The 19220-nt window shown below is 48.6% G+C and overlaps 1 protein-coding gene across 4 annotated transcripts in view; it reads right to left on the reverse strand.

Annotated features, from left to right (window-relative positions):
• SFXN5 (sideroflexin 5) overlaps nt 1-19220 on the reverse strand; it is a 120470-nt gene that overhangs the window by 72265 nt on the left and 28985 nt on the right. For 3 of the 4 annotated variants that reach the window (XM_029937587.1, XM_029937588.1, XM_029937590.1), the window contains 3 exons: nt 5810-5836; nt 5250-5304; nt 3287-3312 (listed from right to left, as the gene is read on the reverse strand). In XM_029937587.1, the coding sequence (XP_029793447.1) occupies nt 3287-3312; nt 5250-5304; nt 5810-5836 (108 nt within the window). Of the gene's footprint in view, nt 1-3286; nt 3313-5249; nt 5305-5809; nt 5837-9032; nt 9117-19220 lie in introns of all 4 variants that reach the window. The other variant, XM_029937591.1, reaches the window with a different exon arrangement.

A 19220-nucleotide genomic window follows, 5' to 3' on the forward strand; every position in this document is an offset into this window, starting at 1 on the left:
TGTATAAGAAAAAAGAGGAACTATATTTGTATCTGCTTACTTTCAGAAAAAGAAATAGGAAAGATAAAAATTGCTTACCTGCACAGGATAGGTAAAAAGAGAAATTGAGCTTTTTTAAAAATTTTATTTTAGAGAGAGAGAGAGAGAGAGAGAGCATGCACAGGGGAGAGGGGCCGAGGGAGAGAGAAAGAGGATCCCAAGCAGGCTCCATGCTCAGTGCAGAGCCCAAATCACACCCCTGGGATCATGACCTGAGCCCAAATCAAGAGTCGGATGCTCAACCAACTGAGCCACCCAGGGAATGAAACTTTTATCATGCCTTTTTATATAGCTTTGACTTTTGAACTATGTTGATATTTTATATATTAAAAGGAAAACATCGATAAGAACAGAGAAGCAACTAAAACTGAATGCCAACAATAACAAATAAGCCTAACTGTATATCAAACAAATGACAAAATCACACAGAAGAAAAACATTAATTCAAATAACCTTTGAATACAATTCTGGGACTGTATACCCTCAGTAGGATATAGTCTAAGAACAAAGAGAACTACAAAGAAACATTGTGCTTCAATTAATATACTTTGGGGTAGTAGTATTGATGTAGCAATTCTGAAATTCTTTCACTTGCGTGTAAGATTTGATAAGCAAGTACATATATGTTTGTTGGCTTCTCATTCAGGGAAAAGTTGGATATAAATATGAGATGGGAGGAAGGAAGGCCTCTAAGATGTTGGATTGGAATTAAAGGTATTGGCATGAAGTCATCATTGTTAAGAAGTGGTATCTTCCAGCTCTGCATGCCGAGGGCCTAGAAACGATCAGGCTCCGGCAACAGTGAGCACAACTCAGCATTCGGCTCTTGGTTTCAAAATACCATTCTCCTCTGAAGAGAGAAGAATTGGAGAAATGCATGATGCCAGGACTGGGGCAGAGAGACCACAAGATGAGTCTGGAGTATCTATACATTGTGCCAAAAAGTACTGAAGTACTCGAAGGATAAAGAGGACCTGTCGGGGCGCCTGGGTGGCTCAGCTGGTTAAGTGTCTGACTTTGGGCTCTGTGCTGACAGCTCAGAGCCTGGAACCTGCTTCAGATTCTGTGTCTCCCTCTCTCTCAGACCCTCCCGTGCTCACACTGTCTCTCTCTCTCTCTTTCTCTCTCTCAAAAATAAATAAATACTAAAAAAGTTTAAAACAAAAAAGGACTTGTTAAATGGACAGAGAAACTGCTTTAAAGGTTTCCTGTTGGTCACATTTGGCACAATCTGTATATCAAAATGAATAATGAGAGAAGTAATCGTTAGCAACTGAATACAAAAAATACACCCACCATACTGATAATTTAAAAACATTAAAAGGGAAAGGCAGATGGGAAAACTCTTATTTACAGGAGGGGGGGTCCGCAAATATACAGAGAAAGAATGGGATCTCTGAGATATATAGGAAACTTGCAGGCAAAGCAATGACTGTTACCAACCAGGTTTTCACTCATAGACGTACTATCTGTTGGTCATTCTTATCTTTTTTCAGTTTTAGGGTAATATGAAGAAAGTGCCAAACATTTGTGTACAGATCTTTGTGTGGACATATGTATTCATTTCTCTTGGAGGTAATACCAACAATACAGTTACTGGCTCACATTATATATAAGTGTATGTTTCACTTTACCAGAGACCACAGCACCATCTCACACAGACCCCTGCCCTGGTCCCAATCCCAGTTCTAGGATTACATGCTGGATTTTGTTGCTATCTCTTTAAACTTGTAGGTATAATCCAGAAGCCAGGGAAAATACCCTCTAAAAGACTTATACAATCACATTCAAAGCAACACTGTTTGGGGCACCTGGGTGGCTCAGTCAGTTGAGTGTCCGACTTTGGCTCAGGTCATGATCTTGCGGGTGGTGGGTTCGAGCCCCACATCTGGCTCTGTGCTGACAGCTCAGAGCCTGGAGCCTGCTTCAGATACTGTGTCTCCCTCTCTCTCTCTGACCCTCCCCTGCTCGCACTGCCTCTCTCTCTCTGTCTCTCAAAAATAAATAAATAATTAATTAATTAAAAAAATTTTTTAAAAAGCAGCACTATTTGTTGTTCCCTCCAAACTGGAAACTTCCCATCCCGAGGATTGCCACCAGGCCATGCCACTTACAAGGGAATTTTCCCAAAAAGCTTAGGAAGTCAGAAAATAAGGAGGATGAATAAGTAAATTTTGATATAGTTCTAATAATGCGATATGACACAGTCAGCAATGAAAAAAAGAACAAATTAATTAATACTACATACACCAATATGGATGGGTCCCACAAACAATTTGGAGGGAAAGAAGACAGACCAAAAAAAGTATATCCTGATATCATTTACATAAAATACAGTAATAGGCAAAATTGAGATATAATAAAAAAAAGTCAGAAAAGTCATGCCCTGTGGGGGTAGTGACTGAGGGGTACAAGAGAGGTTCCTGAGATAATGCTAGGCTCTGAATCTAAGTGCGGATTACTTAGATGTACTTGCTTTGTGAAAACTTACCACACTGCACGTTTATGATGAATGCACTTTTCTGTACATGTCTTTTGCTCTAATATATATATATATATATATATATATATATATATAGAGAGAGAGAGAGAGAGAGAGAGAGAGAGAGAGAGCAAACTTAACCCTGATTCCAAAACTAAACAAAAAGAATACTGAATCCTTTCTGAGTTATTTTTAATTTTTTTAACATTCATTTATTTTTGAGAGACAGAGAGGGACAGAGCGTGAGGAGGGCAGGGGCAGAGAGAGAAGGAGCACAAAATCCAAAGCAGGGTCCAAGCTCTGAGCTGTCAGCACAGAGCCCAGCACAGGGCTCGAACCCATGAACTGTGAAATCAGGACCTGAGCTGAAGTCAGATGCTTAACTGACTGAGCCATCCAAGCTCCCCTCTGAGTTAATTTTAAATTTTAGGTTTCAGCAGGCATGCTTATTTTCTGACTTTCTAAACTTTTTGGGAAAACTCCCCTGTAAGTAGCACGTCCTGGTGAATATACTTGGGTCGGGAATGTGCAGGGACAAAGGTACTTGGAGGCTCTGTCTGAGTGCACAATGGCACACCTTTGTGGAAAGAAGTTCAACAATACACATCAAAAGATTTAAAAAGACATACGTGCTACTTTATCTGCTAATTCCCCTCCAGGAATTTATCTTAAATCAATATTTCAAATATTCACGAACAATGATATAGAGTTAGTTATACATTAAAACTTTTTTAGAAAAGAAAACCCTTTGAGGGTAGTACTTACAATTGGCGTCCCAAAAGGAATGTAACCTGAGGGGGGAGAGGAAAGGGTCAGGTCTCACAGTCCCTTCCCACTCCATCCCACGCCTCAACAGACGCACCAGGAGAGACCTCTAGGCTTGGTCTTGTCAATGGTCCTGATAAGGGAACTCGGGTCAGCGAGGCAGGAGGCACCTCTAACTCCCAGATCTTTTCCCAGCTCAGCCCTCCCCAGGATAGAGGGCTCCCCTGTGTCCCCCAGCCGCCTTACCTCTGTCCCCTTTTAGCCAGATACTTCTCATTCCTGGTCAAAACTCAGAGGCCCGCAGCTGAGAGCAGGGCTGCCCACCGCCAGGGACACCATGCACTTGGTGCTACACTAGGTGTTCCTTCCGTGATTTCCCCTGGGAGGCACCATGTCCCCTGCCCACACTGGCTATACACAGCATGCTGTCTTCAAAGGCTCCGGAATGTCCCTCTTCTCTCAGCTTGCCTTTCTAGCATGCAGCCTTACTTCAGCTCTGCAAAGGGAACTCCGCACGCATTTGAGATGTGTACCTCTAAATGCCAGGGGTGCTCTTTTAATTTTTCGAACCCTACCTAGACATTTTTGGTAAAGCAGGGCCCGGGTGCCTCACTGCTCACTTCCCCTGGACCATAAGAGGCCCCTTCCACTGCCCCCCACCTCCCACTGTCAGTGGGCAGCCCTGCGTCCCTGACCTCTAGCCGATAGCAGGCAGTCGGCCGGCAGGCTGGGCAGCAGAGAACCATACTTATCTGAGTTATCTACAGCAAAGGTTCGCATCCTGAGTGCGTGTAATTGTCCTTGCACATGCGCTGTCACTCTACTTCTCTGGAGACAGGCCCCAGGTTTGACTGGAAAGTTACGTGAGGATCCAGGCCCAGGCCCCAGGTGAGAGCCTGCCATGGCCCCGGGCACCTGCAGCCATAGCTGCAAGATGCTCGGCCAGAGGCCTTTGCCACCTGGGAGTTGCAGCCAAGCAAGGAGGCTCCGTGGGCGCTCAGTGCCTCAGGACAGTGAGTCCACATGGTGGTTGGTTCTCTCACCCACATGATGTCAGGCTCTCTGGGGTGGGGATCCTGACTGACTCAGCCGAGAAACGCCTTGCTAGAGACCCTTCTGAGGACTTCCCAAGGCAGCAGCAGCAGCCCTCCCACCCACCCTGCAAGAGTGCCCTGGTCACTGAGAAATGACACGCGATGGGCATCAACACCCTGGTGGCAGTCTGACCTCTGCTGTGTGACTCTGGGCAGCGCCTGTGGCCTCTCAGAACTACAGGAAGGACAAACACGCTAGCCCAGGCCCCATGCATGCAAGTGTTTTCTAGGCCACTAAGCTCAGGCACACAGAGCTATCCCTCTAGTGACCACAGGGCAGGGACTTCCTGGGGGCAGGGATCTTATGTCCACTCTCCCTCCTGCCCCACCCCCTCTGCCACTGGTCTCCACAGAATGGGAATCCTCCCTTCCTGTGTGCGCAGTGGTGCAAATGCAGTTCATGCATTCTGCAGTACAGGTTACTAGCAGGATCAGAGACCAGCGAGTTAGCCTGGGGATTAAGTGCCTTCAAGGGAGCGTGGCTCGCAAGGAAAGAGCACAGTGTGCACAGGTGAGTGAGAGAAGACAGGGCTTGCCAGAAGCAGGTATTACCCCTGAGGCTGCCGCTCTAGGTGGCTGGTGAATAACAGGAGTGGGAGCACCAGATTCACGTGTGGAGGCTCCCACTGCACCCCAACTGCTCAGGAAGAAAAGGCAGATGGGCACATTTTTTAAAGCCACACAGGTGATTCTGAGGCTTGGCCAGAGATGCCTATGGTTGAGCCAAGGTGAACACAGAGGTGCAAACTGGCCGTGTGTGTGTGACGGCTTCTGCCCCTCCTCAGGCTGGTGCGTCTGGGTGTTTCTGCAGCTGTGACCATGGTAAGTGCCCACGGATGGGCAGATTTACAAGGGTCCCAGGGGCTTACCTGACATTCTAAAGGGCATGAAGATCTTCTCATTGGTATCTGGGTGTAGAATAGCCTGGCAAGAGCAGGGAACAGAGCACAGGGTGACTGTGGGGAGGGGAGGAAGGAGGGGAAGGAGAGCTTCCCCAGGACAACTGGCAGGTCAGTTCTTTCTGACCATTCAAAGCAAGAGAAAAACATGGACTGCAAACAGGGCTTTTCCTGACTAAAGCTCAAAGCTGAACGCAGGGGAGTGGGACTGCGTCTGCTTTGCGGGTCCTCTGTCCCCCGTGCCCCCGTGGACACGTAGGAAGGATTTTGTAGAGGAGCCACAGGGAAGTTAGTTGCTCAGGGTCCCGGGAGAAAGCAAGGGGCCTGAGCTGAGGCATTCAGAAGCTCAGGCCCGGGTGTTGGGGAAGAAGGGAGGGCGGGGCATCAGGGGGAGGAAGGGAGGGCGGGGCAGCAGGCGGCCAATGGGAGGGGCGAGGCTGAGCGGCGCAGCCCGGATTCCCCAGGACCGTGCAGGACAAAGTCCGGGAGAGCCCAGAGGAGGGAAGGAACGGAATCCAAAACTGAATTACCTGCTTGATTTTCTGTGCACTCCAGAGCTGCAAGGAAGCAAGGGCGAGAAAAAGGAAATGAAAATAAATGACAAAAATTAAAAGCATATATCAATTTAAAGTCTCAAAGCCCCATATTTTAACCAAGAGATCCAGCTCCGAGGGCCTGGGAGGCTCAGGCTGTCCTGGTGCCCCGGGGACTGGCAGCAGCTTCCCTGGGGCTGTGGCATCAGGGATCCCAGAACAGCAGAGCTAGGGGCTCTCCTGCAGATCATTTCAATCAAAGGTCCTCTGCTCTGGCCTTGCTCTAAAATTACTTGAAGAATTCTTGCAGCAATTCTCTAGTTGAGTCTAAGGTACGACCAGGTATGAGGTCCCGATTTCAGTGAAAATACTTGAATTGTCTCCCAGAATCACTAGAGGCAGCATAGCACAGCTTTTTCAAAGCCGGACAGACTGCCTGGATTTCTGGCTTCACGGCTTCTCTGGCTGAACCTCTATTTCCTTGTCTGTAGAATGCGGATAATAATAGCTCTGCCTCCCGATTTTTTTTTATTTTTTAATGTTTTTTATTTATTTTTGAGAGACAGCACGAGCAGGGGAGGGTCAGAGAGAGGGAAACACAGAATCCGATGCAGGCTCCAGGCTCTGAGTTGTCAGCACAGAGCCACGAACCCAGGAACAGTGAGATCATGACCTGGGCCTAAGCCAGAAGCTTAACTGACTGAGCCACCCAGGCACAACCCCCCCCCCCCCGCCCCACTGTTAAAGAAGTATAGGAATAAAGTGCTCCCTGTGTGTCCAGCCCGCTATGGACACTGTTCCTATTGTTAAAGAGGTATAGGAAAAGTGCCCAGAGCGGGCTGGACACACCCGGAGGCTTTATTGCTTGCTGACTGCTGTGGGTATTATCATTCCAGTTGTTGCTGTTATTATTAGAGGTTATAAGGAGAAGAAAGTTGCTTTCAAATGAGCGGTGAGTTCTCTCCATGGGAAACAGGCTGGAGAAAGACAGGCTGGAAGACGGAACCTTTGCCAATTCCTTTAAATGACACAAATACTGTATTTCAGTGAATCCAAGACCTCATTGATCCTAAGATACACCAGCACATCCCACTAAGCAATAAAACTCTAGCATAATGACAAGACCCCCATCAATGAAAAGACTCATCCCATTTGGGAGATGTTAAAATGTGATAAGATGAACCTTTCAAAAAGAAATCAAGAAAACATAGTCAAAATTTATGGGCAAACCAAAGACAGGGAATTTTTTAAAGGAACAAGAAGGTATGAGGTGAGGGGGAGGGGATGGCCAGCAGTTGATTTGAGTTTTACAATAGAACACTTCAGTTATGTTTCATTTATATGGCAGGGCTGTCATCTGGAATATCAATTAAGCTGCAGAAGGCTACTGGGTAGCAGAAGCAGAAGCGTAAGATTGATATATTAAAGTTGATGCATTTTACTCACAGCAGAGTCCCTCAAGCCTCAACTCACAGCCTAATTATCCTTATTTTAGAAACATTTCAAACATATTTGATTGTCTGCTATTTCAGACCCACAAAGATTAGAAGCAGCAGATTTTTTTTTAATAATTGGAGAAAAAGGGGGACTGAAGAGAGAAAAACCAAATGCAACATCACCGTTGGCCAAAGAAGGTGAGTCAGAACGTAACAGCAAAGAGGTAAAAAATTAGTGATAAAAGGTGGATCCTCCTTTGCTTGGAAAGTGCCTTCGCACAGTGCACCTCCAGTCTCAGCACCAGTGCTGGTGCGACCCAGGCCCTGTGCTCAGGGTCCTGACACCCCACACTCCCCACCACACTTCCATTTCTAGGTCCAGCTCCTTGGAAGTGTTCCCCAGCGTCTCTCACAGTGCTGGGCACACAGCAAACCTAAAGCTATTCTAAATTAAAATTCTATTCTATTCTATAATATTCTATTCTATTATAAATGTTTAATTTTGAGAGAGAGCATGTGCATGTGCTCAAGAGAGGGAGACAAAGGATCTGAAGCAGGCTCCTCGCCACTAGCACAGAGGCAGACACAGGGCTCAAACCCATGAGCCGCGAGATCATGACCTGAGCTGAAGTTGGATGCCTAGCTGACTGACCTGACCACCCATTATATTTACTTATTTATTTTTATATTTTTAAATGTTTATTTATTCTTGAGAGACAGAGAGATAGCGCGTGAGCAGAGGAAGGGCAGAGAGAGAAGGAGACACAGAATCCGAAGCAGGCTCCAGGCTCTGAGCTGTCGGCACAGAGCCCAACACTGGGCTCAAACCCACAAACTGCGAGATCATGACCTGAGCCGAAGTTGGCTGCTTAACCAACTGAGCCACCCAGGTGCCCCCCAAAATTTTATTTTTAAAAAGTGCAAGATCTCTTCATATAACTCTTATAAAAATGAAAGAAAAGAAAAAATTCCCCATGATTCTCATGAGTAGCCAGGGCAGAAAACACTGGTCTAAGACATCAATGATAGTATACAGAACAGGCATTAGAATTGTTTTCAAATCACTTGCTGGATGTGTGGCCCTGGGCAAATGGCTGTGTGCCTCAGTTTCTCCATCAGTGAAGTGGGTTGTTGTCAGAGTAGGGCACAACCATGCTGGGTGCTCCCAGTGGTTTGTACTTCCCTTTGGGCACACAGCAAAGCCCGTGTTCCCAGCCTCCCTCACAGGCAGGTGGGCTCACGTGCCGGGATGCTGGCTAACAGATTATGGGTAGAAGTGACATTCACCACACCTCCACCAGGCCTGGCCCCACAGCCTCCTGCAGAGGATCCAGTAGAGGCTGGTGGGCAGCAAAGCCATGGGCGGAGGAGGCCAGGACTTGGACAGTGGTGTGTGCCCCGTTCTCCAGCAGCACTGGACTCTGACATGAGATAGAAATAGACCTTCGTGTATAAGTCCCTGAAATCTGGGGCTGTTTGTTATGGTGCTTGGCTCACCTTGACTAAACAGAGGTTTAAATGAGATGTACACACCTAAAATACTCAGCTCATGAAATGTGCTACGTGAATGCCTAAAATAGAGAAGTCATTCAAATGAGCAATCTATTTTTAAGGGACTTAATTATTTTTCAAAGTAGCTTCATCTCGGTTGTCTTTATTCCTACAACATGCTTGTGAGGCGGGTAGACTATTTTCAGACAAGGTAACTCGTCTCGGAGAGAATAAGTGACTCAGCCAGGGTCCTCTGATCTGGTGGCAGGATGGAGACGCGCCCCCAGGCCTACCCGGTCTCTAGACTCCTGTCCCACTGCTCTCCAGGAGTGTCTGGAGCAGATCCCTATCTGGTCTGGTCAGGGTGACTGCTGTGCCTGAGGCATGAGAAGAGGAGGAGAGTCAGCTGACATCATCCTGGGGTCCCCGAACCTCCTCCTTGCAGCCCGATGGCCGATACACCTTGCCAGCACCTGCTGCACCCCTCCTGCAGAATCCAGCCGCGCAGCCCAGTGCTTGTGACCCATGGCCACGGCCACGTCCCTCGGGTGCAATGATTGCCTCCTCCGCCCCCACCCAGGAGCAGGGTGTCGGCGACAAGGCCAGGGACGCAGTGCACACAGACACGTTCCCCGCCCTGCAGTGACACCACACCGCGCAGGCCAGCGCCACAGATAAGAGGCGGTAACAAAGCCTCGCACGTATTCCATGCCTCCCCGTTTGACTGAGCACCTTCCTTCCCTTTAATTATTTGACTCTCACACTCAGAAACCTGTTCTGTAGCCCAGGGGAGGAAGCTGAAGCTCAGAGCCACCTCCAAGGTCTCAGAAGCGGAGCTCCCGACCTCTGACTCGGATTCGTCTGTCCATTCATCCTCACAGTTAGTAAACAAGTGCTATGGTCTGAAACCCTTCTCAGGGCTTCATACATATTAACGAATGTAATCTCCTCAACAGCCCCTTGAGGCAGGGACTAGTACACCTTCCACTTTATAGATGTGGAAACGGAGGCACAGACAGGTTACAGGACTTGCCCAAAGTATCACAGCAGCACTAGGATTTGAACCCAAGCAGTCTGGTTCCAGAGTCTCCACTCTTAACCACCACATGCACCCATTTCTAAATGTTAGCACACGGATATGCACTGTTCTGTCCCTTTAGGCATCTATATATTTTGGAGACCTTTTCATGTTGGCATGCAGAGAGAACCACCACTGTTCCTAACAGAAACCTTGGATGAATATATTGTATACTGTACCCTCTGAGTGGACTTCTAGGCTATTTTCCATCTTTTTTTGTTGTGGAAAAACATACATAACCTAAAAATTTACCATTTTAACCTTTTTAAAAGTTTTATTTATTTTTGAGAGAGACAGAGAGAGACAGCACAAGCAGGGGAGGGTCAGAGAGAGAGGGAGACACAGAATCGGAAGCAGGCTCCAGGCTCTGAGCTAGCTGTCAGCACAGAGCCCAATGTGGGGCTTGAACCCATGAACCGTGAGATCTGACCTGAACCGAAGTCGGGCACTTATCTGACTGAGCCACCCAGACACCCCCATCTTAACCATTTTTAAGTGGCATGTCAGTGGCATTAAGCACATTGACATTGTTGTGCAGACAACACCACCATCTACCTCCAGACCCTTTTCATTCTCCCAACTGAAACTCTGTACCCAGTAGATCCTTTATTAAAAATGTTTATTTTAGGGGTGCCTGGGTGAGTAAGTCAGTTAGGCATCCGACTTTGGCTCAGGGCATGATCTCATGGTCCATAAGTTCGAGCCCCACATTGGGTTCCGTGCTGACAGCTCAGAGCCTGGAGTGTGGTTTGGATTTTGTGTCTCCCTCTCTCTCTCTCTCTCTCTCTCTGCCCCTCCCCTTTTCACACTGTCTCACTCTGTCTCTCAAAAATAAATAAATGTGAAAAAAAGTCTTCTAATGTTTATTTTATTTTAGAGACAGAGAGAGAGACAGAGGACAAGCGGGGGAGGGGCAGAGAGAGAGGGAGACACAGAACCGGAAGCAGGCTCCAGGCTCTGAGCTGTCAGCACAGAGCCTGACGCGGGGCTGGAACCCACAAACCCTGAGTAGATGTCAGACACGTAACCAACTGAGCCACCCACACACTCCATGTATCCAGTGAGTCCTAACACTTACACCTCCCTCCCGCAGCAACCTGCTTTCTGTCTCTGTGATTCTGACCACTCCAGGTATTTCATGGAAGTGGAATCATAGTCTTTGTCTTTTTATGACTGCCCTGTCTTTCGCTATTTTCACTGAGGTTGTCACTGTTACAGCATCAGCTTGCAAAGAGAAAGGACAAATGCATGCAGATATCTCCGGGAGGACACAGAAGAGTGATGATTACTCTCAGGAGAGGAAGTGAGCAACTGGGGAAACTTGTATTTTATCCCCTACTTTTTTTGTATCTTTAGAAGTCTGTAGATTGCTCATATGTTCCCTATTCAAGAGCAGTGTTAAGAAATTAAGAGTAGCCAGTAGAAAAATAGAAATAGGGAGCACGACTTCTAAATTCCTATTGACCTCAGTGGCACACAGACTGTTAACAGAAATCGATGTCCCCTTCTTCTAAAATACCAGAGCAGCAGTGGGCAGGTGTGGACGCCTCTGCAGTTAGGCTCATCCATGTGGCTGAGGCCCCCAGTGGCATGTGAGGGGAAGTAAGAGGTGCCTTTCCCCAGCCAGTACCCACCCCCCCAACCATGCTTTCTGTCCCCTCCCTGTGAGCGGAAGCACGTATGTGACTGCAGCCCCGCCTGGGTCCCATGGGGAGGACGACCCAAGGAGATGGTGGAGAAATGTAATGGAAGGAGGCTGGGTCCCTAAATGAGCCTGTGGAGCTGAGCCATTTGCCACCTGGAACTTGAACTGTTCCCTGGGAGAGAAATAAATTTCTATTTTGTTTGAGCTGGTACATTTGGAGATCTTTTTGTTAGAGCAGTTAGTAAAGCCCTAAGATAACCCATTTGGGATTATAGGAAACTGCCTCCCAGGATATCAGGGATGCCTTCCCAGAGACAGAGGAAGGAATGAAAGCTAAGATAGTGTTTAGGGCTCTTCTTGTGACATCCAGCAATGCTCCCACCTCAGGAGCCAGGTGAAGTGGGAGGGACATCTCCATTTTAAACTAAAATCCTAGTCATGATCTGATCTTGTCTGGGCTCCTCCATCTCTAGGCTGTAGACAATGGTCGGTCGTTGGTTGTGCTCTTGGCTCAGCCATGAACTTGCACAGTCTCCCATGCAAGCCACTGCACACCTTATACCCTTACATTGTTTTTTAAATTAACCAGGCAGGAGAAAAGGCAGGAAGGGCCCCTTCCTGTGTGATGTGCCAGGCCCAGCCTGTAAAGATAAAAGGGCGAGGACCCAGGCTGATGTGCTGGGTCTGGGCTTTTCTCTGGGGCCCGTTGGACCCGTGGGTCAGAGGCTGGATGCAAGAATGGCAGCAGAACCATAAGCCAAGAGCTGGTGGCTAGTTTGAGGTGTCTTTCTTTTTTATTTTTTAAGTTTATTTCTTTATTTTGAGAGAGAGCAAGTGCAAGCAGGGGAGGAACAGAGAAAGAGGGAGAGAGAGAATCCCAACCAGGCTCTACACAGTCAATGACAAGCCTGATGCAGGGCTGGAACTCACCAGCTGAGAGATCATGGCCTGAGCCGAAATCAAGAGTCAGACACTCAACAGACTGAGCAACCCAGGCACCCGCTAGCTTGGAGTTTCACAAGCCAGTGCTGAGAACAGGTTACAGGCAAGGATCATCCTCGGATGTAAAGCACTGAATGGGAGGCAAAGGAGGTGCAGTCTGCCCACACTGAGAATCCAAGACAGGGTGCCTCTAGAATCTTCTCATCAGCCTGTGAAGTAGCTACACTTTAACCTGCAAATTCCTCAACCTTTACTCTACAAAATTCTCAACAGGACCTGTCTCCTCTGGGCTCAGCCCATCTCATGCCATGCCTCTGGTGGAACATAAAAGTGTGCGGGCCCCAGTCCTTTGGAACTCATTCACTGCAGCAACTCCCTTGTGGACGTGAGACTTTGGACCTTGCTTGATTTCTCAGCTTGGGCAGTGAGGTCGGAGTGGGGGTGGGGAAGCAGTCTGGGCAAGAGGTTGCTGGGACAATGCAGAAGTTTGCTGATTTCAGAAATGACCAGTGTCTCAGCTGAGCTGCCAAATGAACCTATCAGAGCCCCACATAGAGGCCAAGGGCAGAAAGTGGGCCCCAACATGCTTCCGAAGGAGAAGCCTTGCCTTTTGGGTACGGAGCAGGGCATACCCCCAGCACCCAGACCCCAGATGGAGGAGCAACCACCCCCAGTCTGGCTCGCTCCCCTTCCCCTCTGCCTCCTTCCAAGCTGCTTCTCCAAACCTCTATAGGCAGCAAAGACAGAGCCTATTTAAAACAACCTCCAGAAGGTAATTAAACAGAGCCCGAAGGGGATCCTTCTGGAAAGCAAAGGATGCGTCCATAAAACAAACAAAAAAAACCTTCCTAATTTATCATTTGGGCCAATCCCATTATTCCTTACCATTAATTTTGTTGCCATGGTTACTCCCAGGTAGTATGTACATATGCAAGTCTATGTGGGGTAAAGGTACCCGCCTCAGTCCGACAGATCTCCCCCAAGCTTAGCAGCAGTCACTTCTGCGGTATACATGAGCTTCTCGAAGAGGACACACCTTGCAGTCAAACCCTGGTTTGAAGTCCAGATCCCCGCCTGCTGGCCGTGTGATTGGAGGCAATTTACTTCATCTTTTTTGCACCTCCACTTCCTCATTTGCAATATGGGTATATAAACACTTTCAAGGTTATTGTGAAAATTAAAGAAAATTCATTTATTCAGCAAATATTTACTGAGCACCTATTATGTGCTGAGCACAGCTCTGGCATCAAGAACACATCAACGAGGGGCAGCTGGGTGGCTCAGTCAGTTAAGCTTCCGACTTCAGTTCAGGTCATGATCTCACAGCTCTGAGTTCAAGCCCTGCTCTGTGCTGACAGCTCAGAGTCTGGAGCCTGCTTCCGATTCTGTGTCTCCCTCTCTCTCTCTCTGCCCTTCTCCAACTCGCAATCTCTCTTTCAAAAATAAATAAAACATTAAAAAAAATTTTTTTAAAAGAACTAACATCAACTAACAAAACTTCTGAAAAATTTCTGCTTTCATGAAACTTATATGTTAGTGGGGACAGACAACAAACTAAAAATAATAAAAATTTAAAAATAAGTAAATTCTCTGATATATTCGAAGGATGGGAGCTTCAGGAAACATGGGAAAGCGGAACAGGGTAAGGAAAGAGGGGGTGTGTGCCGACAGTGGGGATGGAGGGTACAGCAGGACAAGGCGGTCAGGGTCATTTCTTTTTCTTTTCTTTTTTTTTTAGGTGGGTTTCACACCCACCATGGAGCCCAGTATGGAGCTTGAACTCATGACCCTAAGATCAAGACCTGAGTTGAGATCCAGAGTCCGTTCCTCAACCCACTGAGCCGCCCAGGTGCCCCAGGGTTGTTTTCATACTGGTGACACTGGAGGAAATACTTGAAGGAGGGAGTGAGTCATGCAAATATCTAGTGGGAGATTGTTCTGGCAGCCAGAATAGCCAGTGCAAAGGTCCTGAGGCAGAAGCAGGCTTGTCCAGCACCGTTTGAGGGATAGCAAAGGAGGCCAGTGTGACTGGAGAGAACTGATAAGGGGACACTAGTAGGAGACAAGATCACAGAAGGACAGAAGCTTTGCAGGCTGTGCTAAGGACTATGGCTTTTACTCTGAGTGGAAAGCAGGGACACCACACAGTTTGTAGGGCAGTGGTCCTCAGGGGGGTGGCAGTGGGGTTGCACCCAGGGGACATTTCGCACTGTTTGGTTGTCATGACTTGGGAGAGGGTGCTATTGGCATCTAGTTGGTAGAAGCCAGCGATACTGCTAAACATTCTACAGTCCACAGAACAGCCCCTACAACAAAGAATTATGTGGCCCAAGATGCCAATAGCACTGAGGCCGAGAAACCCCGGAACCAAGGAACAAATGAAATAACGCATGTGCTCACAGATCACCCTGCATGCTGTAATGGGAATGGACAGAGGGCCCCATGCAGAATAGGGAGACCACCCAGGAGCCCACTGCAGCGCCCCAGCCCAGAGACGCCCCTACAGCGCCCAGCTAGCATATCCTGCAAATGCTTCAGCTAGGGTGGGTCACTTGCCTATCCTGTGCTAATGGTAAGGGACAAAGCATGGCCAGCCCAGAGGGGTGGGCTCCTGACCAGGAGTCAGCGGCTAGAGGGCTGGAAGGCTAGGGTAAGGAAGGGGAGGTGTCAGCCAAGCCTTCCCTTCAGCCAGTGTCTGGCAAACCTGCTGACACCCAGGAAAGATTTGGGGTGCAAGTATTTTTAACTCTCTCGTATTTTCTCTGCTATTTTCAGCAAAGCCCAAACACAGCTGACCCCATTTCCACTCTGCCAGAGGAAGAGGCTTCCAGGATCTCTTACACCAGCTGCCCTTTCTCCTTGGCAGGTTGCAGGCAGAATCCACCCTTTCGTGTGGCCTCTGGGTAACCAGTAGGTTATGCTGGGCACAGAGTAGGCAATTAATAAGGTGAGCTGATCCTCAGTCCCTAGGGAATGTGGGATGATGGCCAAGAGCTGCCTCTTGGAAGCCTACGGGGGCTCCCGGAGACCTGCTTGCCTCACGCCCTGCCTACTCCATAGCTTCCTAGCTGGTTTCCCTAACAGCACTTACCCTCCCCCAGCCACCTGGCACTCAGACTGATGCTACCACGGTGCCCATTCAGGATACTCCCTTGCTCAACAGCTTCCAGTAGCTTCCCCTTGTCCCAGACAACACATCTCGCAGCTCTACCTGGGTTTCAAAAACTTTTGCAACAGGTACTTCCCAACTACCTCTCCAGCTTCCTCTCTCTGGTCTTATCTTCTCCCTCCGCTCCTTTCCCTCCACACCGCCTCCCCACCCATCTCTCTCTCTCTCTCTCTCTCTCTCTCTCTCTCTCAATTTCCACTCCACTTCTCCCTCTTGTCTGTTAATGCGGTGGGTCTCTGTCTACACTCTACACCAGCCACGTGTGTCCCCTCCTTGAGGCCTTTCCTCACCGCCTGCATTCTGAGGATTCTCTCCCTGCTGAGCTCCTACCTGCCTGAGCATGACCCCCACACAGCCCCACCTCCAGCCTGGCCTCTGCGAGAGGGCGGGAACCAGGGTGCACTCAGCTCCCCCTCGGGCCCACCTCCCAGGGCAACTACGCCATATAGGATGCTCAGCAGATGCCCAGGGCCTGCACTAACTATGTGTGAGCCACACAGGTGTAGCTGGGCTGCACACCTTCACAAATGCCAAGCTCCTCTGCCTGCTGTGTTTGCACACGTCCGTCCACAGAGAATCCTTTTCTCTGCCAAATCCACCTTCAGGAAGTGGGTGAAAGATGAGCACTGACTCTAACAGGCCCAACGTCAGATCCCTGTTCCACCACATACTGGCTATGTGACCTTAGGTATTTAGTGTAACCTCTCTGAGACTCAGTTTTCTTACCTGTAAAATGGGTTTAATACAAGTACCTACCAAATAGGGTTCCTGTGAACATTAACTGAAATACATGTAAAGTGCTAAAACTTAGCACAATGCCTGACACTTGGTAAGCACAAAGTGAGTGGTGGCTCATTACGAAGAGGGTGTCTTTCATATTTAACCTCACCCATCTCCATCCACAGCAGACCACTGCTTTATGCACCTTGGTGTATAAAGTGCCAGGGCAGAGTCAACATCCAGAAACCTAGTCCAGCCGCCTATGCTTATACCTTTGATCTCATCTATGACTTTGTTGTTGTTTTTTTAACTTTTAAAATGTTTATTCATTTTTGAGAGAGACAGGAGCAAGCGAGGGATGGGCAAAGAGGGAGAGGGAGACACAGAATCTGAAGCAGGCTCCAGGCTCCCAGCTGTCAGCAAAGAGCCCAACGCAGGGCTCAAACTCACAAACTAGGAGATCATGACCTGAGTCGAAGTCAGATACCTAACTAGCTGAGCCACCCAGGAGCCCCTATGGCTTTGTTGTTTAACTGATAACCACAGTCCTTATTAGGGCTCCTAGCACATCAAATTTCTATTTGCCAAATTTCTACAGGGTAATTTGTATTTATTTTTATTTTATCCTAAGGACTAATTTTTCACTGGAATAGCAACCTTTTAATGAGTTAACACTCTCTGGAGCAGACATCAGGCACCCACCAACAGAAGACCAAAGGCCATGAGGCATGAACAAACTAGCAATCCACTTGCGTGTGCCGACTAGTGAGATGTCATAACAAGAGGCCAGGCTAGATAACAAGCTGGGAAGCAGGTTACTCTGTGCTGCCCATGACATCAGGACAGGCCTGCAGGCATCAGGAGGCAGCCACAGGCTCCTGATCCACACGCCTGCAAAAGGACATCAGAGCAAGCCTGAGGTCAGATGAGCGGCTGTCCAGACTGAGATCAGGAGCCCCCATGGGCCTAGACATGACTTGTGAGCAGGGCCAGCCTAGACCAGGAGTTGGGGACCATCCTTAACTCCAGAATTCTGAGGCTTCCCCAAACCCTGGGCTTATATGTCATTGTCCTCCCTCTCTGTTCTTGTCCATGGAGGCCAAAAGGGGTGTGGCTTTGTAGATGAGGCCCAAAGAGGAAAGCACTGTAAGAGCTGCCACAGAACCTAATCCCTGGCTCTGGAGGGCCAGGAGGACCAGAAAGGGAGGGAGAAGGAGGATCTGATTATTAAGGGAGCCAAGCAGCAGGCTCACACCTAGCTGTGCTACCCAGCCACCAGATGGACACTGCAGGGCATCACCAACATGAGCCAGAACTGGGAGGCATGGCTAGTGCCAGGATCCCCCTCCCAACTCCCCTCCCAGCTCTCTGGAGGCACACTGGAGCTTTCAGGGCAGAAAACAAGAGAGGCCCAGCAAATAGGGCAGGCAACTTTATGCTACTGAAGGAAATAAAGAGGAGAAATGTGACCTTATTCTCCAAACTCTGGATGCTGGAAGGAGTCCCAAGAGGCCAACCATAGCTGGAGGGAGCTTGGGTTGGGAGCAGATGCTGGGTGAGGAAGAGCTGGGGGGCTGAACTCACCCCTGACAGGTCCACGAGGAACTGCAAGGGTCTGAGGACCCTGAGGCCTAGAGGGGGGCATGTCAGGCCATGCCACCCAGGCTCCTCAGTGCCCATGCTGGAGGGAAGCACTGTGCTCATGGGTGATTTGGTCACAGCCTGTGTTTCCTGCTGATGGCAGCATAGATGACTGAAGATAGACCCTGTCTAGCCAGGCACTGGCCCATCTCCCACCACTCCCCAGGGCCCTGCACAAGGACATCTGGCCAAGGTGCTGCATCAGTTCACAAATTCGCCCTCCTTTCAAGTGGCCAGGCCTCAGTCAAGCACCTTCTCCCAGACTTCCCCTGGAGGGGCTTGCTGTCTCTGCTCAGGATGTGCTTCCTCACCTGGATGGCCTCTTATCCAGTCCCTCTCATCCCTCAAATCTCAAGTGGGAAATCTCTTCCAGACAGCCCGGGCAGGTTAATCCTTCCTCTGCTCTCCCACAGTATCATGGCTTTTTACAACCATTGCCTAGATTCGGGGGGTCCATGAAGCAAGATCCTCATCAACTTTCTTCCTTGCTCTCGCCCCTAAGCCCCAGCATCAAAACTGGCCTGCAGGTGCTCCATAAATACATATCAAATGAATTGGGCTGGGGAGAGCTGATGGCTAAGCCACCTACCCCAGGAACACCCAACCAGGCACTAGTGTGTCCTGTTGGCAGCCCAGAGCCTCAGCACAGGCTTTGCACCTAAAGGTGTTCTAAGACAAGGGCAGTGCCTCACAGGGCTACCAAAAGAATGGAAGAGGAGACACTAGCAGTGAAGGGACAGCAACATGTTTTTGGATGAAAAATAAGTAGAGTTTTAGTAACTTATCCAGTAGAGAAGAAGGAGCCATTCCCCCAAATGCCTGAAGAAGGCATGCTGAAGGAGCCAGTCCATTGCCCTCAAAACACCAGCAAAGCTCAGAACTTGAAGATACCAGGTACCATAGGAAAAAGGGGCTAATCATAAGACTAAACACAGAGAGTTAATCGAAAGTCTATCCTCAAAGCAATAAGATCCCAAGGCCTTTACCATACAGCAAGGTGACTCTTACCACCCTCACCTGTGTTCCCCAGATGTTGGAGGTTTAGCAGCCTTCTAGAGAAGCTAAATCCAAGTTATCCCAGACTTGAGAACACCAGCACAGTGGAGGGTGGGAGTAGGTGAGACTCAAAGCAGGGAAAATTTTTAAAAGTCTGCAAAGTGAATACTGGGACTCCAGCCTCCTTCCCCCACCTGGCTTCCAGAATGTAGAGATGTGAGATGGCTACTGTATTCACAAAATAGGAAAATAATTCTATTAAGAAGAATTTTAAGGGTCACTGAGGTGGT

This window comes from Suricata suricatta, chromosome 4, assembly GCF_006229205.1.
Source record: "Suricata suricatta isolate VVHF042 chromosome 4, meerkat_22Aug2017_6uvM2_HiC, whole genome shotgun sequence".
Lineage (NCBI taxonomy): Eukaryota > Metazoa > Chordata > Mammalia > Carnivora > Herpestidae > Suricata > Suricata suricatta.